Source organism: Falco punctatus, assembly GCF_963210335.1.
Source record: "Falco punctatus genome assembly, chromosome: 9".
NCBI lineage: Eukaryota > Metazoa > Chordata > Aves > Falconiformes > Falconidae > Falco > Falco punctatus.
Window position 1 is genome coordinate 49,134,739 of NC_137589.1, and position 27,768 is coordinate 49,162,506.

General features: G+C 43.9%; 2 protein-coding genes across 10 annotated transcripts in view; one reads left to right on the forward strand and one right to left on the reverse strand.

Moving 5' to 3' along the window:
* The window catches only part of SLC31A1 (solute carrier family 31 member 1), a 27,720-nt gene extending 27,529 nt beyond the window's left edge, over nucleotides 1-191 (reverse strand). For 3 of the 6 annotated variants that reach the window (XM_080402104.1, XM_080402097.1, XM_080402100.1), the window contains exon 1: nucleotides 56-170. The gene's annotated coding sequence lies outside the window, so the exon portion shown is untranslated. Of the gene's footprint in view, nucleotides 1-55 lie in introns of all 6 variants that reach the window. The other 3 variants (XM_080402098.1, XM_080402096.1, XM_080402094.1) reach the window with 3 other exon arrangements.
* Nucleotides 114-27,752, forward strand: FKBP15 (FKBP prolyl isomerase family member 15). 4 transcript variants are annotated; one of them, XM_080402038.1, is made up of 29 exons: nucleotides 114-264; nucleotides 1,803-1,912; nucleotides 2,222-2,312; nucleotides 2,949-3,018; nucleotides 4,286-4,360; nucleotides 5,458-5,556; nucleotides 6,012-6,161; nucleotides 7,147-7,215; nucleotides 8,588-8,731; nucleotides 9,180-9,325; nucleotides 10,066-10,114; nucleotides 10,869-10,988; nucleotides 11,238-11,337; nucleotides 12,092-12,195; nucleotides 13,703-13,796; nucleotides 14,630-14,739; nucleotides 15,146-15,256; nucleotides 15,772-15,866; nucleotides 16,534-16,636; nucleotides 20,117-20,288; nucleotides 20,795-20,931; nucleotides 21,258-21,413; nucleotides 22,109-22,261; nucleotides 22,615-22,707; nucleotides 23,146-23,256; nucleotides 23,760-23,867; nucleotides 24,071-24,840; nucleotides 25,276-25,366; nucleotides 25,821-27,752. In XM_080402038.1, the coding sequence occupies exons 1-29, from the start codon at nucleotides 209-211 to the stop codon at nucleotides 25,893-25,895; spliced, it is 3,762 nt and encodes a 1,253-aa protein (XP_080258164.1). In that variant the 5' UTR covers nucleotides 114-208; the 3' UTR covers nucleotides 25,896-27,752. The 4 variants fall into 4 exon arrangements, with proteins under 4 accessions (XP_080258164.1, XP_080258165.1, XP_080258166.1 ...); XM_080402039.1 differs by having other exon boundaries at nucleotides 2,225-2,312; XM_080402040.1 differs by lacking the exon at nucleotides 23,146-23,256.
* Nucleotides 27,753-27,768: the final 16 nt, after the last annotated feature.

The window sequence follows — 27,768 nt, forward strand, 5'->3', positions numbered from 1 at the left end:
GGCGGCCCGGGGTGGGGGGAGCACGAAACCACCGTGACCCCGACACGTCACTCACCCCACGACCGCCACGAGCCCACGGCTCCGCCGCTTTGCCCCGCCCCAGTCCAAGCCCCGCCCCGTCGGTCCCGTCCCGCGGCCGGAAAGCGCTCCGCTGCTGGGCAACGCTATCACGACATCGCGGCCCGGTAGTGGTGGCGGGTCCGTAACCATGTTCGGGGCGGCGGCGGAGGAGGACGACGCGGATTTCCTGTCCCCTGCCAGCGGGTGAGCGGCCGGCGGGGCCCAGCCGGGCCGTCCCTCCCCGCCGCGGTGAAGGGGCGGCAGCCCCGGTGAAGCCCCTTTGCGGTGGTGGTCGGGCCCCCCCGCGCGGCCCAGGGCTGGGCCTTGCTGCTGCCCGGCCCGGTGAGCGGCGGGCGGGCCTGTGGCCTGCGGGGCCTCCCCGCTGTGGCAGGGCCCCCCGGCTGTGGCAGGGCCCTGCAGCCGGCTCTGCGGGGGCCTCCCCGGTCAGTGGGGGGCAGCACAGGCGGGGGGCTCAGCTCGTCACTGGCTTTAGCGCCGGGGCTGGGCCCCCCTCTCCTGTCCCGCTTTGGGGGTCAGCCCGGCGGACCCTCGGTGTGCCCGGCGGGGCGGGGGGCAGGCCTCGTGGGGGTGGCAGGCGGGCAGGCCCCGGGGTGGGGGACAGGCCCGGGGGGGCAGGCCGGGGGGGGGGGGCAGGCGGGCAGGCCCGGGGGCGGGGCAGGCCCAGTAGGGGCAGGCAGGCCCAGTGGGGGCAGGCAGGCGGGCCCCGGGGGGTGGTGCGTTTTGTGAGCTCTTCCAACAGGGGCTGGTGGCAGGGGCACGGCAGAGACAGTGGCTGCCACCCCTCGCATCAGGCTGTAGGTGGGAGGCCCTGCAGATGCCAGGCTGGGGGCTGTTTAAGCAGCAATGGTCGCGCCGAGTGTGTTCAGCACTTTGCAACTTTTATTGCTATTTTAAGGTAGCACATCCAGTTTTCTTACACTGTGTAACTTGTTGCCACTTGAAGTTACAAGTGAGGGATCTTCAGCGGCACTCACTCCTGACCCTCTTCAAGAGGCTTCTGTTTAACAAGTCTTGTAAATTAATTCTACATTAATTTTTTTTTTCTAAAATTAATTCTAAACTAATGCTAAATTGTTTTAGCAAATGGTTGGTTTTTTAAGGCATCTCATGTAAAATACTGCTGGTCCAGTGGCAGTCGTATTGTCCTTTGTGGATTCTGCATCATAGTTTGAATTACTCACTTGTCCTGTGATAACAGTAGGTGAGCTTAAATGGGCTTAAAGCACTAGAGCTGTAAGCAGCATATCTTGTAGGAGTAACCTACTTGCCTGCAGCATACTTCAGGGAAGAGTATCTGCCATTTTAAAACTTAACGGTAGAATCCATTTCCTGGACATTTCAAGAAGAAAAAGTCCAGTGCTGAATGGTGGCACCTCTGTTGTCACATAGTTTTTTCAGCATTGTAACAATCAGCTATTTCATATGAGGGTAGTCCTAGTCATTGCTTTAAAGTAACTTCTTTTTTGGTGTCGTTTCAGTACTTGTTTGTTCCTTACAGTAGCTTTTGAGGAAATGAAACATTATTGTACGGTTTACCCCAGCTTCTTCATCTAAAAGTTCTGCTTATTCAAAATTAAACGGCTGTGTAGAGCTGCTTAACATGCATCCCTCGCTTTATTTCTAAAGTAATGGTAAACGCTTTCTATTTGATACAATTAACAGTGTTTATTATCTATAAAGCCCATGTTAAATAAGGTAAAATAGTTTATTTTTCTTTCTAGTGCCAGATTGGCCTCTCTCTTTGGTCTGGATCAAACAGTCTCAAGCCATGGAAATGAATTCTTCCAGTACACTGCACCAAAGCAGCCTAAGAAGGCTCAAACAGCACCTGGTAAGTAATGGCTTGAGCCTGGAGGAAAAATCATAGCAGTGTGTGTCTTGCTGCAAGAATGAGGCCTTTTGTGAAGAACAGCAGTGCAAATAATTCACTTAGTTTTCTTGAATGGTGTTATCCTCTAGTACCCTCCCTACAGCTAGCTACTCTAGTGGCCTTTGGCGAATTTAGTACATTGCTTTGGTTTTTAATCTTCTCCTGGAGTTATTTTTCCTTGGGGGAACAAATGTGGCGTGGCGTTGTCACTGTCCAGCAAGTGTGGCAGTTCTGTATCACTGACAGGCGTTCCTACTTTTTACTTTTCAGCAGGTCAGGCAGCCCAGAAGGCTCCTGCGGCCCCAGCAGCTTCAGGAGCACCATCGGTGTTCATGGCCACTGCAGTTTATGCTTACCGATAGTAAGTGCGACAATGGTTTCCTGTGTGACCTCTTGGAGTCTGTGTCTGTGGGAGCTTAAGACCTAAGAGGGAAGATACTTTTGGATGAGTAGGAAGAGACCGTTGCTTATAGATGTGTCTACATGGTAGAAATGCTACAAGTTGATGCAAGTTTCTGCTCAAAAGAAGTTTCAGTTACTGTGCTGTAGTTCTGGGTTACATAACCATCAAATAAATAGTATGTTCTGGCTTTGGCCGTTATAGGGAACTACGTCCTGGGGTGCTGATCTGACATTTGTATTGTTTCCAGGCAGCTCTGTCAAATACTTATGTCTCATGCGTTCTCTGATGGAGAACTGAGGCACGAGCACAGAGTAACGGCAGTAAAATTCTCTATCCACTTGAAACTGCCATCGCATGAAACATCACTTGTCCTGGATCTGTGAAAAGAACAGTTTTCAACTCAAATTTTGTAACATGCTCCTGTAATCTTCAGGCAAACAAGAAAGTTGTAATGTCTTTGAGCAAAGGAAGGCTGCCTAGCATTTTAGGCATGAGGAAAGGGACCTGAACTCTAAAGAAGAAAAGCTCAGCAACAGTAGAGAGAAATCTAAGACAGGGATGGTTCTGCAGCTGAATATCTCGCTTGTCTTCCAGTACAAATGGGCAGTACTTGAAACAAGGCAAGTATGGAGCAGCTGTAGTGGGGAACCATGCTACTAAAGAGGTGAGAAACAGTTCACTTTAACGTTTTTGTGCCCAGAGTGCACTGATATGAGGTAGTGTTTCTCTGAGCTTGCCAGTATGCCTTTGCTTTTCATGTTGGAGTCTTAGTCCCACTGCTGCTTATGCCTTCTCACCCTCCTGTGTTTTCTTATAGCTCAGCCATTTACCTTGGTGACATCTTTTCCACAATCCATAAGTTTGTAAGATCTCTTACAGCTCATGTCTGAAATATTTTGCAATTTTTCAGGCACTGCACCTTTTCTGATGTTTCTGAAAGTGATTTTGATGTTTATTCAGAATGTCTTTGACAACTCGATCACAAATCTGTGTGTGTGGAAACCAATATAAAGCAAAATTTTGTCCAGCAGTAAAGAGATGCTTTGTTTAAGTTTTGTTATTTTGGTATCAAAAATACCTCTTCTTCCCAAGTACTCCTCTAAGAGCATGGCACTGAGGTGCCCAGTAAATTGGCGTGTTCAAAAGATACTTTGAATACTCTAATCTGTCCTTGATGTTGGTATTCATGGTCTTTCCTATCCCCCAGTTCCTAAGTCATGTTGTCTCACCAAGTTGTTTCTGCTTTGTCAGGAACCACAAAAAAAAAAAAAAAAAGAAAAAAGTAGTTAGGTAAACTAATCCCGGAGTCACCGATCTGAAAAGTGTTCGGGTGTGGCCTTTGTGGGAAGCTGGGAAGGACAGGGCTTGCAGAAGGAGCTACCACAGCCTTTTTCAGGCAACCTCAACAGCTGGGAACAGCGGATTACTCTTTCACCACATTGCTGTGTTGAGTGCAGGTGCATGAAGGAAAGTTTTCCTTAGTAGATCATGTCTCGTAGAGCTAAATATGTCAATATAATGTTACATCTGCATTGTTTAGTACTTGGAAAGCTCCCTCCAATGTATTACTCAATCTGTTATGTTGTTTTATGCCTGTACGCCATGTATTGTGAGTTTTATGTATCAAAGGGTTAGTGCACCTTCTTTTTACACAGTAACTGTGAAAAATACGGAACTAGTTAAAGAATCTTGCGTATTGCAAAATAATGAGTTTGAATTGCTTGATTCCCTGCATACTTTTAAGCGTTTTTAGTATGTGTTACAAAATTGTGTTAAGTATTTTTGCTGTGAAAAATGCTGCTGCAAAGTGTTTCTGACAAATAAATACTGTAGCCTTAGGCTCAGAATTTGACAAAGGACTTTAGAACTGAAGACATTTTGAGTTTCTGCTTCTTGTTCTTTTTCCCTGCCCAATGCCTTATGGAATCCAGTACAGGATCCTCCTTTATATCAGTCAGCAGCAACAGATCGCAACTGCAAGGATTCATCCAGGCTTCGTACTCACGGTAAGACTGGATTAGAAGAGTGTTCAGTGAACTGTATTTTTCACAGCAAACAGAAGCTGACTGTGAAATGCTTTCTTAAGTCTTAGTTTATAGCCTTTGAAATCAAACATCTGACTGACAGAGCAAGCAAGAGGTGTCACAGTGCCTGGGAGTGTTTTTGTGCTCCTCCTGGTGTGTGTTGCACAAGAGGCTGTTATATCTGCCTTTTGCAGAGCACTTTGTCAGTACCTTTCATAACTCAAGTTCTTACGCTGTAGGAGGTGTATTATTTCCTCTGGATCACAGAGGAGATGTTTTGAGTTTTGCAGTCCTACAATGGGTCGAAACAGAACAAAATTCCTTTTGCTAATAATTTGTAGGTAAGTGGCTGAGAGAATACAGTTGAGCAAGCAGAAGGAAATGATAGCAAGGAAATGTTTTCTTTCAGAAATTTGACACTCAGCACTCTCCTGCTGATAAGAACAAATTGGTGCATTGTGAGGCCTAAAATGGAATCTCTGGGGAAGTTCTGTTTTCTGCCAGTTTTACAGAAATCTAGTGTGTTGATTTGCTGTTCTTAGCTTGTCATCAGGTGACAAAAAATTTCTTGGTTTGATAGAAATAGAATTTTAGTCCAAATTTCTGACCAGGATGCTATCTTGGTCTTTAGTTTTAAAAACACATTTTGAAAGTTTAGCAGGTTATGTAGTCAGTTTCTGGTGATTTGGAATTTTAGAAGGGAGGAAGGAGTGACTCCTCCAATTGATTCTGGAAGTTTAAATAGAATATGTAGATTACTTACTCTGTATATGTTATTGAACATAGCTTTGAAGAAGCTTGTGAAAGCCTTTGCCATCTTGTGAAAGCTGCAGCTTATATGAAGAACTTAATATTTGCTCAACTATTTAAGTTATAATAATGCTTCTATGGCAATGAGCACATACATAAAAATGAATTTGTGCATTATGAACTTGGGTAGTAATACAGCAGGATTCTTCCTTTACCTCTTAATTTCATCAGTTCTTATTTAAGCTTCTTTTGAATGTGATTTTTTTTTTTTTATTTTAGTTGAACACATATTTTAATGTATAATGTAGGACTGATTTCCTTTCCCACAGGTTCAACCCAACAATTACAGTACATTCTATGATGATCAGAGACAAAACTGGTCCATCATGTTTGAGTCAGAAAAGGCAGCAATGGATTTCAGTAAACAGGTAACTACTTTGTGCGAGATACGACTTGCTGGCTTGTTTAGAACAACAGGCAAATCAAGACATATCTGAGAGCACTTTGTTTCTGAAAGGCCAGTTGTACTTTTTTACTGAAGTTCAGCTTTGAGTAACTGCATGACTGTGATCGAGGCATATCTGTGATGAACCTGGCTGCATTTTGTTTGTTAGATACAGGCCTCTTTGAGGCAGGGGGCCTTTTATTTCTGACGGGGTTTTGGATCAAGGTTCTCAAGTACTGTAAGACCAATGGTTCTGTAGAGCAGAAGGTATTTACTGAGCAAAATTCAGTGCAAGGAAATATAGAATGCCTCATAAGGGCATCTATAACCTGAGCTTGATCACTACAGTGAGTAATGCATACAATCTGTAACGAGTTGTAGTGGAACTTGGCCACTTTCTTTGAATGGCCAGAGACATTACAGGCTTTCCTTCTGCAGGTGTGCATTGCCAAGTGCAACAGCTCCCCAGTGCTTGATTCGGTGCTCTACCAGGATCTCCTTCTCGGAGAAGGGCAGGGAGTAGAAGGAGGAGACTCTCTGGAAATTGCCTATACAGGTTGGCTGTTCCAGAACAATGGGCTTGGACAGGTAAAGACATTTCTGCTACCTCCTAACACCGAGTGAGTGAGTGTGACAGTCCCTGCAAGGAACCTGCCACATCTGGTATTGGTGCTGATGTTAAAGATAGTTTTTCAGTCACTTGTGGCATCATAAGTGAAGTCAGATGTGTTATCTATAGAATAATAAGGGATTCCATTACTGTTCGGGGGAAAGTGATTGAAGTACTTTTAACTTTCATAGGCACTCTCGCCCATTAATATTAATGAAAATGGTGAGAACAGACAATGAAGTTAGCTGTGCTCCTTTGGAAACAGCTTGAGGAAGTGAAAAGATAGGTCTTTGACACAAAGCACATCTCCAGATACTAAAAGAATGAGATTGCTTTTACATCCTCTACAGCTGTGTCCAATTGAGTTTGCTAATGAGCAAAATAAATGCTTTGTTTCAAAGTATTACCTTTAAAACACTTCTGGTTTTGCTAGTAGCAAAATTCATGGCGAAACGTTTTGTGTTTGCATCCATCTGCAGTTGAATCTTTTTGCTATAGAAGAGGGATTTCTGTTTTTCACCTTTAGGGGATTTTTTTGTTGGTCTGCCTGACATGCTTCTCTCTGTATACCAATGGTACATAGCAGAGCTGACTTCTAATTTGAAACTTGTTCAGCTGTATATGTCTTGGTTTAATTTACAAAACTTCTAGACAGTTGTTTGCTGCTTGGTACACGCCTGTTGTGTAGTCTTTTGCTTGGCCCAATTCCATCCTGACCATCAAGCTCAAAGCAGTTTTAAAGTCTGAGTCTCCAGCTATTACTGACTTTGAGAAATTGCATTGTGCAATGGACTAGGAGCTGTAGCCATACTGTCATGCCTGAGAAATAGTTTTGGAAGTAGCAGAATGGGAAATAGCGCGTAAGAGATTGTAGGAGTTTATGGAATGTGTAAAATACCATACAGAATTTTGAAACATTTGGGAAATCCATGTGTTTTTTGGTTTTGTTCTTCGACTCTCTAGGTGTTCGATTCTAATGTTAACAAAGACAAGCTGTTGCGGCTAAAGCTGGGATCTGGAAAGGTCATCAAGGTAGAACTTCTGGCACTTTCATTATAATAATTGAAGTCTCAGAGCTTTGAATTACTGACCATCTTGTTCAGGATTCAAATATGCTATTTCTGTTTTTGTGTTTCATTTGATAGGAAACACTGTGTAACAGTGACTCACTCAAACTTTTTTTTTCTTAATTTGCACAATACAGCCCAGTCTCCTTTTCAGTGGTAGCATTAGAAAGAAGCTGACCTGTTTGGTAAAAAAGAAGCTTCCTATTTTCAAAAGCTGGGTTTTTCAGGAATTTTTTTGGTCTTTTTTTATTTCTGGAAGTTACTTCATCCATTACCTTGTTCTTGCAGAACCCTGTTTCTAAAGGAGGATTTCAGTTTGAGAAGAACTTGAGATTCCTCCCCACTCACTGTGCCTCAGAAGCAGAGCATCAGATAGCTCTGATACACCACCTGGGAGACAGGCATGTGGGAGGGTGAAGACAACGGGCAATTTTTAGGATGGTCTAGTAACAGACAGCACTACTGCCTAGAGTGGTTTTACCCTCTTAAGTCAAATTGTGAGGGTTTTGACTGTGTAATAATTTTTCAGTCCAGGTGGTGTGATACTCCTTTATGTTATTGCGTAAAATCAGGTTGTGAATTAGAGATGCTTTTGTTGAAGACACTTTTATTATGTCAGTAATTCATACATGGCCTCTTAAAAGTTGTCCTTTATTGAAGATGCGTTATTTTTCTACTTTAACGTGTATCTTCTTATTGATGTTGCCTGAGTGTAGTAGTTATCCTGTTAAATGCTGGCATCCATTTGACAGTTTGCGTTGCTCTGACTTAGAAGTCTGCTTTGCTACAGCTATTTTCTGTGGGTGCTTTGTAAATCTAACCACAGCAATTCAGAAGTGATTTCTCAATTACGTGGAGTTTGGTTTTTTTCCCCACATACTGAGAAAGGTCACCACTGTGTGCCCTCCAGTCCACCTGCAACTGCAGTATTCGTGCACGCAGCACAGTTCTTCTCTCCGACATATTGGTGTGATCTGTGATAGCTGCTGAAGTTATGATATTTAAAACTCGAACCAGGTTTCTGAAACCACACGGAGACCTGGAAGCCTCTAGCCTTCATGCTAGAGATTGCTCTATCTGATTTCATTATGAACACACTGGGAGCTGCGTATTTATTTATACATTTGCAATTTGTAACTGGCCATTATGATTCATTGAAAGATAAAGGTTTAGTGCTGCAGACTGAAAATGAATAGGATTTTACAAGAATCTCTCTATATGCGTATTGGAGTCTTCTATAACTGGTGCCTGAAGCTGTCTTAATTAGTGTAATTAAAAGAAACTGTAATGTCACTGTTCACACTGTTTTCTTTCTCTTCTATCTCTGAAAACCAAAGGGCTGGGAAGAAGGAATGATGGGGATGAAGAAAGGAGGGCGGAGGTATCTCATTATTCCTCCAGCATGGGCCTACGGGGCACAGGGAGTGGCTGGCCGTGTCCCTCCAGACTCGACTCTAGTTTTTGAGGTGGAAGTTAAGCGGGTGAGTGTCTCCCAAGCATTTATTTTACATCTGCTTTGTGGCTGTTGGGTGGCAGTGTTTGTATGCAAGGTGAAAACCTGTTGTTGGCTTGAGAACTGCAGCTCAGAAACTGTTATAAACCAAATACCTCAGGAAGATATGTATCTTTAATTTAAGAAACAAAACCAAACAAAGCTAAACCCAAAAAAATCCTCTAGGCTGTTTACAAAAACATGTCTGTTCTAACTGTCTTGGGATCTTTTCATTGTCTTATTTGTGAGTCACTTGGGAAAATAAAATACTCAGTGAAGGATGACGGGATGTAAAGACTCAGCTTCTCCAGTTCTGAATCAGTTGTATGCTTTGAAGTGCATGAGCTTGACAAAGGACTAGTCATCAAAAATAAACAACTTGCTGAAAATTTTTTGGGAACCCAGAAAACCGCCTTTTTTCTTATATGCTTTTTAAGGTGAAGTTAGTGAAGGAATGCGCTGGTTCGGATGGACAGAGTGTTAGTTCAAGGGATTCTCCTGCACCTTCTCCAGTACCCAATTCAGACGGCTTCTCTGCAGATGCTGGTTTATTGCCTCCATCTTCGATACCTCCAAAGCCTGGGTAAGAAGCAGCACAGTTAAGACAACTTGCTGTATTAAAAGATGGCAGTGCTCATAAACGTGTGGCACAATGCTGCATTAACACATCATCCGGCAAACGTCGGCCCTCTATGTGCCAGCTTAGAGCTGTCAGAGGCATGCTTGCTAACAAGACTTGCAGGAAATTCTCTGCTTGAATGCTGACTTTCAGATTGAAAGAAGTGGAAATGGCCCCAGACGGAAGAATGCTCTATAGCCTTGCTGAGATCGAGCATGATGAAGCTGTATGGGTACTGCTGCAACAGCTTTTTCATATCGGGTGGCAGCATAGTCATAGGTTGGTCTTGGGTAATGGCTGTTGTGTTTAATTGCAAACCTTACATTGTCGTTTGTTCTTAAATTAACTAAATACAACAGTCATCCTTTTTAGGGAGTTCAAGTTTAAGTGCTGCTCTTGCTGCCATAAGTAGTTTAATAGACTTTGTTAAAATTGTACCAGAATGTGGTCATTGGAGCAATCAACAGAATCATCTTTCTGTTATCAGCTGTTCCACAGCTATGGAACTTGTCCATAATGATGATGTGAAATCTACAGCTAATGTTTCAAAGAATCTTCCAAAAGTAAGCTAAAAGAAATGCTCACAATATGAGAGAGAGCTTTTCCTTGGGGCAGGTGTATTTTGACGGTATATAGAAATGCAGAACGTTGGATCCTGAATTTCATCTTGGTTGGTCTCAACATACACCTGTTTGGCTTTTCAGGGAGCCAGCTGTTCGGGCCAAGTCAAACTCCATCAGTGAACAGCTAGCAGTAAGTGGTGTTTTCTCCTGACTTATTTGAAGCATTAAGTAGGGAAGCTTGGTTGGTTTCACCTTTGCTTTCAGTATTGCTGAAGTTAAAGTGAACGTCCAGATGCTCTCAAATGTTAGGCTTACTGACAGCAGATCAGGGCCTTGTTTTTGAAGAGGTTAGCAGAATATAAGGAACCTCAGTCCCAGTTCCTACTTGTAAAAGCAAAGTTACTTTGACCATGTGGATAGTCACAAGGGTAGTAGTCTTTTCAGATAAATGAATGTATGTAAAATAGATAACAGAGTATCTATTATCAGTTATCAGATAGCTTTTTCTAAGTCTTGCTGATCCAAGGCTTCGTAGGCAGACTAATTCATAAAGCACAATGTAATTGGGGCATTCAATGTAAGTTTATATAGCTACATGAGAAGACTTCTTGTGTGTGCCTCAGGACAGAAAAAGCTGCTAAGCAGCTTCTTCAATTCACACATTTTCTTCTTGTTGCTGTGTTTAATGCAGGGGTAGATTTTTTTCTATGGAATGACAGCAGTGTCACCCCAGAAGAGGAGTATATAAGCAAGCCAGATTAACAAATCCACAGTGTTATCTTGTATGCTTAAAAATTAGTTTTTCACATGGTCATTGAAAAATGGAAAGAACCAGAATTATGAAGTCAGTGATTTAGAAGAGTCTAATCTTGACACATGTCTGTGATGTCTGAAAAGCCTGGGCTGAGAGACAAAGGAAGAGTAACTGCAAACATTTCTTTTAGAACCCAGATGTAGCAAAGGCAAAGCTAATTTCTCGGATGGCTAAAATGGGACAGCCCATGCTGCCTTTCCTGGCTGGGACAGCAGGCAGTCAACTTGACTCCAGTGACTCGGAAATAGAGGTACATCACTGGTCACATAACTGTGACTTTTTTCATGCTTTCTCTACAGTGTGAATTCCTTAAAGTGGAATCTGTAGCAATAGCTCTCCCTTTGTCCAGGGAAAATTACTCTTGTTTCTGTGGCAAAAGGGTTTAATGATTCCACTAGATGGTTCAGTTGGGTTAATTGGGTAACAGTCTGAAGTGATCTTGGGTTCAAACTGTTCACTTGTTCTTTAGCATTCATTGCTAAAACAGAAATGTTTTCAGGATGTAAATACACTGAGAGGGACAGCACAACCAGTGGCTTCATCTGCTCTGAGACCGTCACAGCCAGCTCACGCGGTACTGCCCACAGTGTCAACACAAGGTAATATGCTGGTGAGCCTGGGATAAGTATAATCAAATTTCACTTATTTGCAGGCTTGAATTACAAGGGCTGTAAGAACAGAGGATTCCTTTCAGGAACTGCAATAGGAGCTGACAGATAGCTTTTTCTGAGTCTTGCTGATCCAAGGCTTCATAGGCAGACTAATTCATAAAGCACAAGACTGAAGTCCTTGGAGTATGTATTTCTTGTGATCTTGTGGACACGTTGAGGAAGAGCAGCCACAGTCCATGAGCTGCTCTGTCATCATGTGTGCTGGGGTGGCACTGAGATTTCTAGGACGTGATTTATAAATAGAACTGTTGCAAATCCTTTCCCAATGATTTTTTTGTTTGAAAATTAAGAAGATAAGAGTGAAGGACATCAGAGCGCTGGTGGCTCTGGAATGGGCTTGACTTGTCTTCCCATGATGGAATAGTCATGTCAGCTGCTGGTCAGCTGAGCAGTCCTTATGGTCAAGTCTGAGTAACATCCTGTGTCGGTAAACTTCAGAGCCACCTTTGAATGAAACAAGGCTGTCTATACGTGGCTAGAAGTGGAATTTTGGTGAAAGATTACTCTTTTCTTGACCTTTTATCACTCACTTGACTGGATTTAATTTTCACAAGGCTGCGAACAGGCTCGTATTAAGTGTTTGTCTGTTTAGTGATATATTTTTTTTGGCTATTTCACACTGGGTGAGTTAAATTATTTCTGGCTACTTTATGGAATGCTGAATTTCCTTCTTCCTTTTCAGTACCTCAGGCATCTGGTCCTACACCCCCAGTATCTTCTGCTGCTTTAATACCTGCAACAATCCAGCCCCATTCAGCTCTGCCTGGAGGAGCACAGGGCTTTCAGGTACCAAAGTTAAATCAAGGAGAATATTGGTGCTTCTGTCCTTTCTCGTAAGTCTTACTGTCTTCTCTGTTGCTCGGAGCAAGGACTTTATAGCGGCCTGTAAGGATGAGAATCCCAGGCTGTTTCTGGTGATTCTTCTTTGGCATTCTGAGGTTTCCATCACGTGCTCTTAGCATTTAATCAGAAAGGGCTGATATTCTGTTTGCTGATGACTACTTAAAGTTGAGCTAAGAATTAACTAGACTTTGTTTTTTATCTGATGTTGAAGTAGAGAAAATAAAAACTTCCAAGTACTTGTAGAGCACATGAAAACAAAAGCATTTTAGTTGAAACTTTTCTTGGTTATGGTCTCTTTTTCTGTGGGAGATTATTTGCACACTTAACATGTTTGTGGGTCGTGGTTTTTCATCCAGCAAAATAATCCCATTTAAAAGGCTTGTGATGGTGTCTGCTTGCTACCAAGGAAACTTTGGGGGTTTAACACACAATGCATTTTCCACATCAGATAGTGAAGACTTAGTACAAAGCTATTGTACAAACAATTCTGTATAGTCTAAACTCCAAGTTTCTGCTGTCTACTTCGTGTAGTTATTTTCTTTTAACCTATTTTCTGGGGCTTCTGGAAATCAGTAGCCTATGTCACATAGTTGCATTGTTTATTTTGAAAGGGTACAGGCAGAGGAAGAAAACATTTGATAATGAATAAAAAAACCTATGCAACAACAACAAAAAAACCAAACCCAAAACAAAACTCACAGAAAAACCCCATACCAAACCCAAAACTGGTGTGGCATTGCATTGCTTTGGCTTTGCATTTTCCTTCTGTTTAAAATTAGGAAGGTGTGGCAAATAACAAGATAAAAAAGACAGGCTTTTCTGTTTGTCGAAACAGAAACCAGTCATTAAAGTGCAGTTTGAATCTGACAGTGATTTGGGTGTATTGTTTTGAAAGTTTGACCCTGATGTCCTGAATTTTTCTAGAAAATTGCCCCAAGTTGTACTGTAATTTTTCTTTTTTCCTTGCCTGAGAGAGTAAATTGGTCTGGGTGAGGTACTTATAGCATTTAATGTGATCTTCAGTCCATTTAGCTACTTCTGATGTTCACTGAGCAGTGAAGTTGCAATCAAGTTGTGTTACACTTTTTGAGCCCTTCCTAGGAATAGCCTTGTGTTCAAGTTAGCATAACTTCAGTGTGAGCTGTTCTCATGCTGATCTTTGCATCTCACAAACGTAAGGCAACATGCTTTTGCTTTTAAACTTCAGTGAAGAAGGTAGCTTGTTAAGACATGGTAACTTGAACACATATCTAGGCCTTGAAAGAAGAGTGACTGTTATTTTCCCTTTACTATGACTCTTGTGTCATTTGACTTCTAGCTCCTTAATTCTGTTTTTCTGTATATCAGCCTTGCTCTGTGGCTTAAAAAAATAAAAGTGAAAACCACTAAAGTGTGAGGAGGGGGGAGAAATATCAAAATATATTCTAATCCATTGAACTTGTTCTGCAAGGTGTATCCTGGCATGGCATTTGCTTACCCCCAAACCGCTGCATCTGCTTCTCAACTCCAGCCTGTAGGACAGATGTATCCTGCACCTTACCAAGGTATGTTTATAAAAGTACATGCTTTTCAGAAGGCTGCAATAAACAAGTAGTAAACCATTTATAGTAATGATTTAGATAGCAATGGGGTGGCATACACATACATAGCCATCCTGTCTGTAATGCTGTGCTATTTCACAAGTTCTGATCTTTTAATACCAAATAGGGGCAAAATTTCCCAAATAAATACCCATCTTTTTCTTCCCTTAAGGAACTTCTTGCAGTGTGAAAGGGGATAGAATTTCTAGGTGTATTCCCAAGGCTGTGTGTTACTAAAGGCATTTTATAGCTGGTGCTTCCAGTCAAAAATATAACTGTAACAGTAAACAGCTGTCCTACCAGCCAGGGAAAGAATTTAAGTGCACATGTAGAGGCCTTTGCTGAGTGAGAGGACATAGCCCAGAAAAAAAGACGCAGCCTTCAAATGACTAAAGGCATTTAAAGAACCATTTAGGTAATCCCTGTGGTGAAGACTTGGATATAGCTGAACCTCTCTGGGAGCACTTCTTTTCAGTTAAAAGTTTCAGAAGTCAATATTCGTTTCTATTGTTTGATTGTACCTCCTTGCATATTACTGTTCTAGTGTGTCTGGGGACTTCGCTCTTGTTGACCTGAGTGCTGTCACATGGCTCAAGAATTTACTGTAGCCGTAAACCTGCCTATTCATGTTGTTCAGAAAATACCTGCTGTTTCCAGATACCATGTCGCTTTTATTTCTGGGAAGAGCGTGGCTTGTCCTGTCTGTCAGGCTTCAAACTGCTAAGCATTACTTTTGATACATCTGTATGCAGGCATTTTCTACTTGTGGCTATAGATCTCTCTCCTTTCCATTCAAGCACCTGGGGATGTTACTTCCTTTTTGATGACAGAAGCTCGGCAGCATAACACTGAAATCCGAATGGCCGTTAGCAAAGTAGTGGATAAAATGGATCATCTGGCTGCCAAGGTAAGGTACAGCATAGGCAGGCTTGTAAACGATGTTACTGCTGTTTGCTCTCCTATTGTAGTCTGAGGAGCTGGCTCTGTTTAAATTCTTGCGTTGTTTGTAAGTGATGTACCAACTTAGTGAAAATTCCAATATGATCAGACCTTGTAGTGGTAGCAATTCAGCTACTATGAAAAAGCTTACCTTAAGCTTAGGGGAAGGTGCTCTCTCTTACCATCTTAATTATCATATGATGCATCAGTTTTGGAGAGGTTCACTGCCCTTCAGGAGATGTCACAGTCAATGCAGTAGCATATAACCTACAGGTGATCAGATGGAACAGTGAAGTGGGTCTTTGCATGTGTCTGACTCTTACCTACACCCATAAATTCATGCCATCCGGCTTAAGAGTGGCTTATCCTTGCAGGTGGAGGAGTTGAAGAAACAGAACACTGGCAACAGCTCACTACTGCCTGGTATCTCCTCTGTTACTATGGAAGCCTCCATGATCATGAGCAATATCCAACGCATAATCCAGGTGAGCAATGATTTCCACCTCTCTTCCCCTCAAAAAAGCTCTGAACAACAGTTTGTGGTTTGGGTACTTTCTGAGCCAGAGCTGATATATCGGTATTTAATAGGCCTTGGCAAACGGCTCATGTGAGAAAAATTCTGCCAATTCTTACACCGTTATGGACTTAACCGGCAGGATCCTGCAGAACAGTTTCACAGCTGAAGTATGGTGTTGCAAGAACTGCCTACTGCTGTTTTTCACTTCTTAGTCTTATTCTTTGTAGCTTTGCTAGGCAGCAGCCCTACAATCTTGGGTTTTGTCGGTGAAAAAGTCAACCAGACAGTATTCTTCAGAATGTGGTTTGGCAACCACTGTCCCATGCCAGGATTCCTGCTAAGTGTAGCATGGTGCCTTCCTGGGACGTTACCACAGAAGGTGATAAGTCTCAGCACTGTACTGCATCTGTATGAAACAAAGGTTTAGGTGTAGCTGCAAGGAGGTCTGAGCAAAATGAATATTCATGCTGGGCTATGCTTTAGGAGAATGAGAGACTGAAGCAAGAGATATTTGAGAAGAGCAGTCGGATTGAGGAGCAGAATGAGAAGATCAGCGAGTTGATTGAACGGAATCAGAGGTAAGGAGTGGACTGCATTTGCAAAGACTTTCTAGCTTACAGTTGGTTAGGCATAACTAGGAGGGGTGTTCTTGGTAGAGACATGTACTGATATTGTAAATCTTATTTCTTCTTAAGGCATTAGAAGTGTGGGGGTTTTCCACCCCACTGTCTGCAAAGCTTATCTCCAAAACTGTGGTTTACGTAAACATGAATGTAAAAGGGGAAAAAAAAAACCCTCATGCTGTCTTCTTTGAGCACACTTGCTCTGCTTCTGGGAGTTACTTTACTTTTGCTAGCTTTTTAGTAAGGTGGAAGAAATTGTAGGGGATGTGGTCTAGTTCCACTGTTTGGTTGTGTGTTCCATCCTGGTTAAGAAGGGGAATAACTTGTTTAAGGAAATGGCAGAGGTTAGTGGTATTGCGTTATCAAAACTCTTGACTGTGTGATAGGATCACTTGTTGCAGAGAGGTAAAGCCTCTACCCAAACTGATATGATCCCTGCTGTGCCAGGCACACCCATGCCACCCTATTGCGATGAGGCTGTTCTTAGTGCAAGACATCATGCAAAATTATCTGGGTATTGTCATGAATAAAACTCCTTTGAAATACCACCTGTTCTGTCTCAGCCTTTTGCTGCAAGTTGTATCTTTATGTAAATGCTCATGCAGTCTTCCCCTCTTCACAGATACGTTGAACAAAGTAACTTGCTAATGGAGCAGAGGAACCATTCACTGCAAACAACAAATGAAAACACACAGGCAAGAGTGTTGCATGCAGAACAGGAGAAGGTAATGGTGACAATGAGCAAAGCCATAGAGCTCTGGCTGCAGCCAGGAAAGGGGTTGCTTGTTGCACTAAAACATGCTGAAGCCTTGTTTGCCACGGCTTACGTCAGTTCTCTTACAACTGTAGGTCAGAACTTCACATTTTGAAAGCTGTTTTGAGAAAACCTTTGGATTTTTTCATGGCTTTTGTGTCAAAAGCAGCACAGAGGATATAAGTGTAGGTGTTTATGCTGTTATAGCTTGAATATTCTTACCTTACATGAAAGGGTCTGATTTATTGTAGGTATATGGCCTGCACGTTGAGGAATTGTGTATCACAGGGCTTTGTCAGGTTGAAAATGTACTTCGTTTATTTAGTTGTATTGACAGTTTCAGAAGAGTTTTATTCCTTTTATTTAACTGACAAGAGCGAATGTAGGTATAAGAAAAATTATTTCCTGCTAGAGTTTCCTCATTGCACTTTTGCACTTTTTGTTTCTACCAATAACGTATTGTGCTTTTGTGAAAGGGGCTATTGGGAAACAGCTTTCAAACCAGCTAAATGCACTTAGATTTGGCTGCGTATCCTGTAATGTCCACTTATGACAGCCTAGCCCAGGTAGGCTAGCTTTGAGGTCTGCAATTGCATGGTGTCTTCCATGCTTTCTCAAGCGCTGGCTTCTTAAATGACACCAAGTTCAGTCTTGCAGTGTGCTCCTCTGCTGAGTCGTGTATCTCTCCAGTTCAAGTGTGAGATAAATACTTGCCCTGCATGAGAACTGTAAGTCAGTGCACCTAAAAATGACAGAAACTGCAACTCTCCAAAGTATGCTAGCAAGTATGCTAAAGAATAGAGCAATATATGGCTGATAATCGTATGCTTGTGTGAGCAGACAGTAAAGAAAGACTGTATTTTTTCCACTGAGAGCCCAGGTCATATACCTGTAATATGTATGGAGCATGAGAGATTCTAACCAGGAAGAAGTCAGATTGAAATAATAAATAAAATGCCTTTTTGTCAGTGAACACAGCCTCCAGCTTGCACAATAAATAACCTGGGGAAGAAGCATCTTTTGGAAGTGTAACACATGGTCTTCAGGAGCCTTTTGGGCCTCGTCTTCCATAGGACTCCACTTGATTCAGCAGTCACTGTCTAGGTGATAACACCATTACACAAATAGACTTCAGGCCAGACCAGAAAAGCTGTAACTTGCACTGGGAGATTTCCCCTAGTTTTGTGAGAGTATGGACTGGAAATATGAAGGCTGGTATTCCTTCCTTTTCCTTTTATCTAACCTGGCTTGCTCTGTGACTGCAATTGCTGAGATCACTATGGAGAGACAGAATCGGGGAAGAGAATTTTAAGCTATTTTATCTATTCTTTATTTAAAAATAGGGGCTCACTGTTTATTTTGTGATACAGACCAGGCATCTGTACCCAGGATTACTGAGAAGAGATATTTGTAGCTTGCTGCATTTGGGTTACAGATCTTTGACCCTGCCAGAGCTTTAGATGAAGGCTTCATGTACCGTAACAATAAGTAATAACACTCTACGCTCTCTAGTACAGTGAAACGGTAGTCTCATGTAGGACTGCTGCTAAGTCTGTGGTGTGTAATGTACCTGTAAGGATGCCTTTAGCTTCTTTCTCTCAAAGCCAGGCTTCTCTACATTTTTCTGTCTAAGCTTTTACAGTTCTTGGAGTAGTTTAAAGGCTACTCTGGCATGCCTTAGGCTCCTGTAATGAAGCATTTTGCTTTTCTGATGATGATTAATGCCTCTGCTTTTTAAGTTCTGTTCTTAACTCTTCCTGTTTCCTGTCGCTGCTTTCTCTTCCTAGCACGTGCTGCCAGTGGATCGGGGCTGGGACCAGGTGAGGCAGTGTGTCTGCTGACTGTTTAGGTGATAGATAATTATGCCCTAGATAGTGTCAGCCCAGCTTCCTCTTGAACTAGCTAGAAGCTGATTGGCATTAAAAGAATTGCCTCAGATCTTGAATTAGCAGGTATCTTCAGCTTGGAAAAGGGCTTTATAACTGGCAGTGTGGCCACTGGCCCCCTCTTTCTTAGGGAGCCCTTTAAAAGAACTTTGTGACGTTGCTGCTCTTGTTTCACCTCCCCCATGGGAGAAATAGGACATGTTCATATAATTGTTAGAGCCACATACAGATCACGTAAGATTCTTGTTGAAAGCTGGAGGCTGGAGCTGAGCTAGTATAGATATGAAGCATTCACTGCAGAAACTTTAGTAACAGTTCCTGGCTTAGGATGTTCTTTTTATTTTTCTTTGTTTGCTATTAAAGGCAACTGTTAAAATAACCTTTAGATATGCCATGGAGTTTTGTTTTGGTTTTAGCATCTAGGAGTTAGCATCTTGAACTGCAGTGAGACATTTATGGAAACATAAGGGGAAAGCAGATCTGGTTTTAGCCAGTCTCTGTTGAAATACTGCCTCCTTTAAAATTAATGGTGTAGTATCCCAGCCCTCAAGGTCAGCACATACTCACCCTCACCATAGCTGGAACAATTTTGCTCACAGCTGTTCTCTGCCAGAAGGTGGTGGTCCTAGTCTGAAGAGAAATGCTTTAGTTCTCTTTTGGGAATAGAGCAGAGAGCAACTCCAGTTCTCCTGAACTTACCAGTTACAAGAACATGAAAGCCTGTTGGGAATCTGAATGCAGGCATAGATACAGAAGCAGTTTTGATATTCCCTGCAGCAAGTGAGGTTTTCTGGTTGGTGTAGTTCTGTCTTTGCAGAGCATCCTCTGAATTTTTTGTGTCATGCAACAACATTGGGAACGTGACTTCGTGTCTTTGTCTTGATGCCTTGAGCCTCTCCTAACATATTGCTTACAAGTTGTCTAACCAGCTGTATTAGTACCTGGTTTTACATGAGTCACTGACTGAGAAATAGCAAATCTAAACAGGGCAACAAATTACTGTGAGAACTGTACTCCAAAATGACAGCCTTGCCCCATGCGGGCACCTCAAGGTGACTATGTGCTGTGTGCTCTGGAGAGAAGGTGCTCTTTTGGCTGGAACAAGCCTGTGTTTTGTGTGGCTTTTCAGTGATTTGTAAGCTTATTGAAGATAATCAGATGTTGGAACCCAGGCTTTTACTTGAGTAGATGTTATCATAGCCCGAAAACTCTGAGCAGAGCCACCAGGCACTGGTTCTAGTCTTAAAAAAACATCTAAGCTTTTCAGGACAACTCACTGAGTGGACCTAATGTGGCGATTATGTTGGTGGTGGCCTTGTGCAACTTTCCAGTCAGTCTGGACAGGTTATAGCAAAATAATGCACAATAACATGGCAAAAAAAGTTATCATCACCTCTTCAATTTGAAGATGTCTGTGAGGTGCTGCACCCCAGCACTTCCCTGATAAAATCTGCGGTACCTTATCGGTTCTTCCTGTGAGAACAGCTCTGACACTTTCTCCCACTCACATATGTTTTTGGTTTTTTTTTTTCCCTCCCTTTTCCCTGCTCTGTTTTGCGATACAGGCCAAAGTTGCAGAGGAGTTAGCAGCTGCCACAGCACAGGTTTCCCAACTGCAGCTGGAGCTGACTGCCCACCAGAAGAAGGAGATGGACCTACGGAAACAGCTGTCTGCTGCCCTGCAAGAGGCAGAGCGACACGAGATGCAGCTCAACAAACTGCAGGCACAGTTAGCAGGTGAGACCTCCTGTGCCTGTTCCATGAGAGCTCCTTTGTCATTCTTTTTCCCCCTTTATAAGTCATAGGTTTTTCCTTTCTTCTGGGGGTATCTGTTCCTGCTTTCCCTAGGATCACTCACAAGGGTATCAAAGAAGGATATCGATGCACTGAAATGTCTGAAGGGTATGTGCATCCTTGTTACCACTGAAAGGGAAGCGGGCCAAATCAGTGAGCAAAACCATCCTGTCACGGGATGCCTGTTGTAGAAGCAATCTCTTGGCATTACTGTCTAACGTCTTGTAGAGGAACCAGAGATGTTCCAGGGGTTGAAAAGTCATGAGAGCTGAGGTATAAGCATTGCCATTTCACGCAAGAAGCTCTTAATTCTAGTTCCCACTGCAGGTGCAAGCTGTGTTGTTGATTTCATTGTGCAAGAGATGCTGTTCCTTCACATCAGTCCCCAAATGTGCTGACCTGCAATACATGTAGCACTGCAACCCACAGTAAAATCTGTTTTTATGCAGAGCTCCAAGAAGCCGCTGAGGACACTCAGACTAGATTCAAATCTGAGAAGCATAGCCGCAAACAGCTGGACATGAAGATTACAGCACTGGAAGAAGAGCTAACGGACCTAAAAGTGGAAAAAGAGACTCTTGAAAGGGTACGTCTGGTGCCAACATTAGAGATGCAGGGTTTAAGTTATTTGCTGAAATTTAACCCAATATTCTTGCTTGTAAATATGCAAGTTAGGTAAATATTGATTCATCTGCAGGCAAGGATCCCTGTGCTAGTGGATCCATTATGCTCATGTGATTTTTTTTTTTTTAATATCTTAGCCAGTAATTTGTTAACCCTCCTACCTCTAAAACAATCTCAGCTTGATTTTAAAGTGTTAACGTTCCCTGCTCAAAGAAGCTCTTTCTGCATGTGGCAGAAAAGTTACTTCGGTGCTGTCTGGCTTATTCTGTGTTCTGTTCTATATTGCAGAATCTTGCAGAGAGGAAGAAGAAGTCCCTCTCGGAGAGAGCTCAAGCAGAAGAAGAGATGGAAGAAATACGCAGATCGTATCAGCAGGAACTGGACAAGCTTCGGCAGTTGCTGAAAAAGGCACGGACTTCAACTGACCAGGCAGCAGCAGAGCAGGTGAGGAGTCATGGGAGCTTCTCTTAACAAGTGTCTGGGAGGCTTGTAGGAATCTACAGGTAGGAAATAGTTGTGAAAATGCTCAGGCAGTGGGAGAATAAAAATGTTTTCGCCTTGATTTTAGGGGTTAACTTGAACACAGCATTCACTTTGTTGTCTTTGTGAAATGTTTTTGCTGGTGTTCGTTAGCCCTGCTTCTGACTTCAGAATTTACACTGATGTCTCTTAAGGAGGTGCACAGTTTGAGAGGGGAGGAAGGCTGCTAGGTTCCCGTCGTTCTCTGACTTCAATCACAGGCCACTGATGTGGCTGCAAAGTTTTGGTGCAGCACTGATGCAGGCTGGCATGCAGCATCAGATTTAGACTGTGTTAAAGAGAGTTTCAAACTGAGGAAAGGAGAGGCACCAGACTGAGTTCAAAATAGAGAGAATACAGGACTGCTGATGAGTGAAAGACTGCTTAGAAACTTGCCCAGAGATCCGAAATCTGAGCCAGACCTTCAGGCCAGCCTGGGGGATTGTGGCTGGAATTGAACTCTGAAGTGTTGGGCAGGAATTGGTGACAGCTGCAGGGCTGCGTTCTGCATGTAGATATTCCAGCCTAGGGCAGGAGAAGTTGTCCAGCCCCAGGTTTTCAGCCATTTCAGCCATTCAGCCTCTGTGTGTGTCTAATGATGTCTCTTTCATGGTGGGCAGATATCGCTTATCCAGGCAGAGCTGGAATCCCAGTGGGAAGCAAAATGTGAACGTACACTGGCCTCAGCCAAGGAGCAGCATGTTAGACAGTTCCAGGAGGTGTGTGAGCAGAGAGACTCCTTGCAGCAGCAGGTGTCCCAGCTGGAAGAGAAGGTAAAGGGCTGTTCTTTATTGCTGAAATGTAATGCCAAAACCCCAGTAACTGTAACCACGGTCCTCTCCCACCTAACTGTAGCTTGACTTTTTAATTTCTTGACTGTTAGGGAATTTGGTCTTGTCTGCAAGATGTGTCTGTACTTGTACCTGTTACGTTGAGTTGGTGGGCTAGTGAATTTACTGCTGCAGTAGAAAGCTAAGGTGATGTCTCAGACGGTCTAAAGCAACAGCTACAATCTGTTCTGCTTATCTGCACGGTTCTGAGTGATCCTTTTTGAACAGAAACTGTTTTGAAGTGGATGACACTGAGAGGGGCTGTAAACTGATGGGCTCTAGTTCTTGTCTTTCAGCTTGCGGCTCTAAAACACTTGAAAAAAGCAGAGGAGCAAAAATTGTCTGAGTTTCAGCAACATTTGGAGCAACTAGAGCCTATCAAAGAAAAGGTAAAGGGAGTAACATGGCTGTTGAACGTGGAGTGCAGTAATCGCTAGCCTCAGACTACCTACGTCCAGAATAACAAGAACATGAGTTCCAGAATATGAGAGGGAAGGAATAACTTCATGTTGCTTCCAGCAAACCAGAACAGGTCCAGTGATATGACCCAGCCTGAGATCTCAGTAATGCTGTGCCCCTTCTTGGTGTTACTTGAAGAACTAACGATGCAGTTGTGGACCTTCAAGGTTTTGGCTTGGTTAGATATCATTATTTTGGTGCTGTTACTTTCAGCCAAGTCTTTTGCAACTCTCTATCAAAGGTCCTGCTGAAAACGCCACTCAGCAGTTTACACCTCACTAAAAAACTGCTGACAGAGAACCCATCCGTTGAGAGGCTCATTGCAGTGGTGTCTGGAGCTGTTCTAACTTTCGGTTTCCCTTTGGCAGTATTCAGCCTTGCAGTCTGATATTGTGGTGCTGAAGGCTCGCTATGAAGAACGCATCCGAGCCCTGGAGAAGGGTCAGGACGGATCTTCACCTGCGGACTTCACAGAAGAAGTGAGCTTGGCTATCCAATCTTTCTCCTTACTAAGCAAATCTATTTACCTTGAGTTATTTTGCTTTGAGCAGAGACAGGAAGGAAAAACATTGTTTTCTCCACAGTAGCACTGTGTGTCTAGTAGCAGGGTCTACAGAGGAAGAAAGGAGGTGATCTTCCTGCTGCCCAGCTTGTTGCTATATTTTGTTAGGTTAAAATTTAAGATTTAAGGCTTAGATTTAGAAATGGAAAGAATAGTAAGAAAGAAGCATCACTCTGCCTTGGTTTTGTGCAACCTGCCTCAGTTCTGGAGGGACGGGTTTGATTTGTATATAATGGTTCTGAATTAAGATGATGCAATGTATTCTGCTTTGTTATGGGAATTTCTGATTTGAAAAGTGGATTCTTTGAAAACCACACGTTTGTTTGGATTTATTGTTCCTTCACCTGGAGAAGTATCTGATGTTATGTCCAGTGCTTCACGTGTTAATGAATCTTTGTTTCTTGTCTTGTTCTTTTCCAGGTAAAGAAGATAATGAATGGTGTATTTCAGTCTCTTCGGGGTGAATTTGAGCTGGAAGAGACATACAGTGGCAGGACAGTTCTGGGTGTTGTCATGAACACTATTAAGGTAGAACAGTGATTAAAAAATACAAGGTGATCAGTGTGAGAGAATGAGTCTTGGGCTAAAGCTGCAAATTTATGTTGTGAGTCTGAAATAACTGTGAAGCAGAAGTTTGTTGTGGGTGACAAAACAGCCCAGTAGCAGAAGATGATACTGTGATGGTTTGTGTTTAGGATATAACCTACGTTTTCTTTACTCCATTTTTTAAGACTGTAACACTGGAGCTACTCAACAGACAGCAAAAGAAACCAGATCATGACAGTAACAAGGAGGAATCTGGAACAGGAGCAGTGAGACAGGCGGCATCGCCTGAAGGAAAGTCTGACCGTGAAGAGCCCATGCAGCATAGCCTGGCACAGCGTGTTGCATTCCCCGCTGACCCTGGGGAAGCAGCCACAGGCTCTGTGGTGTCTGACCAGGAAGGCGAGTCTGCTCCTCTGTCTGCTAGGCCCAGAACTCCTGAGGAGGAGCAGGTGACACAGAGCAGTGGGTTGTCAGAAGAGAAGGTCCAGGGGGAGCATCTCTCTTCCACAGCTGAATCCTGCCTGGATCCTGATGAGGGACCTGTACTGACAGGACAGCCTGTTCCTGAGGTGGATGAGGACGTTGTCCCAGCTGAGCAGAGGCAGGAGAGCAGTCCCATCAGGAAAGCTGAGACTGAACACAGTCCCTCCAGAGTATCTTTGCAGGCAGAAGTTGCAGAATCTTCTGTTCTAGAAGCCAAGCCAGGAGATGCAGATGTGGCAGTGCTTGCAGAAAAGCCAGTCCTGGAGCAGAAGACAGAGGAGCCTGTGGGAGGTTCAGAGCCCCCTCCCTTAAATGGGGAGGGAGGGAACTGCACAGACCCATTATTAGATGGAGCTATCCCCGAGAAGGAGCCTGCTTCAGTGTCCAAAACAGCACAGCCAAGCTCGGCTATCACCAGAGGAACCCCCGGACAGCAGGAACTGGGCTCCAGCCCCAGGCAAAAAGATTCCAGGTAAGGTGTGACCGCTGGGGTGGCCACAGCCCCACTCCTGCTGATCAGCTCAGTGTGGTACGGCAGCACACCCAGAGCCCGGTGCAGCTCTGTGGGGCAGCAGGCGTGCAGGGCTGAAGCACCATCAGGGTGCGAGCACTGGGTGGCACGAGCCAGGTGCTGGCCAGGACACGCTCTGCAGGGAGAGACAGGCTGTGTCTGGGTGGAGGCAGCGGTGCCATTGTCCCCGGTGAATGGCTCCCAGCTGAGCGTGCAGTTTCTCTCGGATCTGATACTGATGGCTGCCAGGTCCCAAGGTCGTTATGCACATGCAAACTTTTACTGAACTGGTGAATAGTCTCAGCAACAAAAGTTTTCCATCATCCTTTAATAGAACTTTTTAAACCAAGATCCTGTCATCTGCGAGCGAGCTGTTAATTCTTTATCATCTTCTAGCCTCTTTGAGGACAACAACTTCTTTGAAACACCATCTCATAAACCGCTGAAGCCTCTCGTTCCCTCTGAAGAGGAGGATGAGGAGGAAGTGGTATGTATTTTTATCTTTCCACTCCTACCAAACTGGTTCAGGCATTAACCTGTAGCTTGTCTGTGAAATCCTTCCCGTGGCAGTGGAGGACTGACCGGCTCCTGATAGCCGAGCTCAAAGCTCCCTGTATGTTCTCTGTATAGATCGAGTGTCTGGGTGGGTTTGTTGTTGAGTTTAGAGGGATTGCCTGGGCTGAGAGAGCGATGGACACACTCCTGCTGGCATGAGCTAGTGAAACTTGCCAGGTTAATTGAAGGGCTTTAGTGTCCTGTCCCTTCTAGCCTGTAAGCGTCTCTCCTGGAACATTAAGATAGTGTATAAGAAATACAAAAACTTCAGTAATGAGGCTTCTTCTCCTTAAAGCTGACAGATTTCAGAGCCCACACTGTGTAGCAATTACTAAATACTGGGAAGCTGTTAAGACTAACAAGTTTCCCTCTGGTTTGACTTGCAGAGCATGAAGGGGCGTCCCCCTCCAGCTCCACTCTTTGGTGATGATGACGATGATGATCTGGACTGGCTGGGATGAAGAGCTGGCTGATGAGCCTGCGAGCCCCCTCCTCTGGGCATGGCCTCTTTCTGTGCACTTAGCACTTAACGAGCTGCACATGTGGGACAGCTGTGATCACCCAGGGACTTCCCAGGTTCTCGTACTGCAGACCGATGGGGCCTGAGAGCAGGGGCTCTTTCTGCACTCAGACCCATCGCTCAGACCTGACAAACATGCGCAGAGGTTAAGACGAGCTGAAGGAACCGACCAGTCTTAGTGCACGTTTGTATTGCTGTCCTACTTCTGTGAACCATTGATTCCTTAGTCTGAAACTTTATGCAGATACAAACTTTGTAAAGTGCTTCAGGAGAGCAAGTCTGGCAGGACCCTGCAGTAGGTAACTACTTTTTAAAAAGTCAAGTCTAAAATCTTGTCGTCTTCCCCAGTAAAGATCTCCTTGGAATATTTCTCCTAGTCCCCAGGGTGGCTCCCAGGGACCTCCGTACCATCCCATCACCATGTGTGAGCAACGTGCAGTGGGAGATTTGGCTGAGACACCCCAGGCAGGTGTTTTCTGTGAGCACCAGCTCCACGCAGGTAGCTTGGGGACAGCCCCGGGGCTGAGGTGGTTGGGGTCATCACTGTTGTATGTTCTACGGCACACGTGGTGGTGGCTGACCCCCAGCCTGCTGGGCAGGGGCAACTGTCAGCGGTTCTGAAAGCCGGGGCTCTCTTAGACCAACGCTCCAAGCACAGATGTAGCATCTAGGAACTGTGGCTGTAAGAAGCCAAATCCCCAGCTGTGTTTTACAGAGGACCCCAAGGCTCAGAGAGACCTCACAAAAGTGATTCGCTGCGCAGCCAGCTTATCTCCTCTTATCTTTGCATCCAGAGGTGAGATGTTTTTGGTTTTTTCCCACTGGGTTATGTACATTTCACTGGCAGTGAAAGCAGCAATGCAGATTTGTAATCTGCTGCTGAGAGAGAGGGAGAGAGTTGCTGTAGGCAGCCGAGCCCATCTCCTGTGCCTTTTTCTCTGCTACTGATTAAAGCGTGATGATCATAGCAAAATTAAAACTTAGTAATGGGCTGTAAGTTATAACCCAACCTCCCCTGGGCTCTGCTGGCAGCCAGGGGTTTGGGATATAACTTTTCAGTCTTAAGCGGACCAAGAAAGGAAAGCAGTGAGGATAGAGAGTTGGGCAAACACCTTGGATTTCTCATAGCATTTTTACTTCTACACTTATTGGCACTAATGCAACTTAAAACTATGAGCAGGTCTTTGTATCTTTAAAACAAATAACCCCCTCTTCACTTAATAAACTGGAAGCGCTTAAAATAATTCTACTACAGTTTAGTTTCTACAACTGCCTCCTATCTTAAATAAAATTGATTATTGTCCTCCTAAATGTGATTTCTTGGGAGGAAAAAATAAGAAAAGGGTGCTGGGCATCCCTGTTTGGGAATGTAGGAGGGTGGCAGGTCCCTGCCCCTGCGCTGCGTGCGCAGCCCAGCACACTGCCAAATGCAACTGTAATTGTGGAAGAGACCAAAGCCTGTGAAACAGCCAACCTGCGGCCGAGCAGACGCTGATCTGGCAGGGTAAACTGGGGGTTCCTGGGGAGCCACTCCAGAAGTCAAAGCACCAAATAGTTACTCGTTGCTGGGTGACTCTGTGTGTGACGGTGTGTGAAACCCGGATTTTCTGGGGTCCCCCCTTCCTTGTGCTGGTCTGAGTGTAGGTACCCTGAAGCAGCCTCTGCCCCCCCCAGCTGGGGCAGCGTCCCAGTGGAGCTCGTTGCTAATACTAACAAAATCCACTTGTTTCCTGTTACAGATGGGCAACCTGAGGGATTTGCATTTCACTTCTTGAAAAATAAAGTGCAATTAAACCTGTATTTTTGTTTGCATG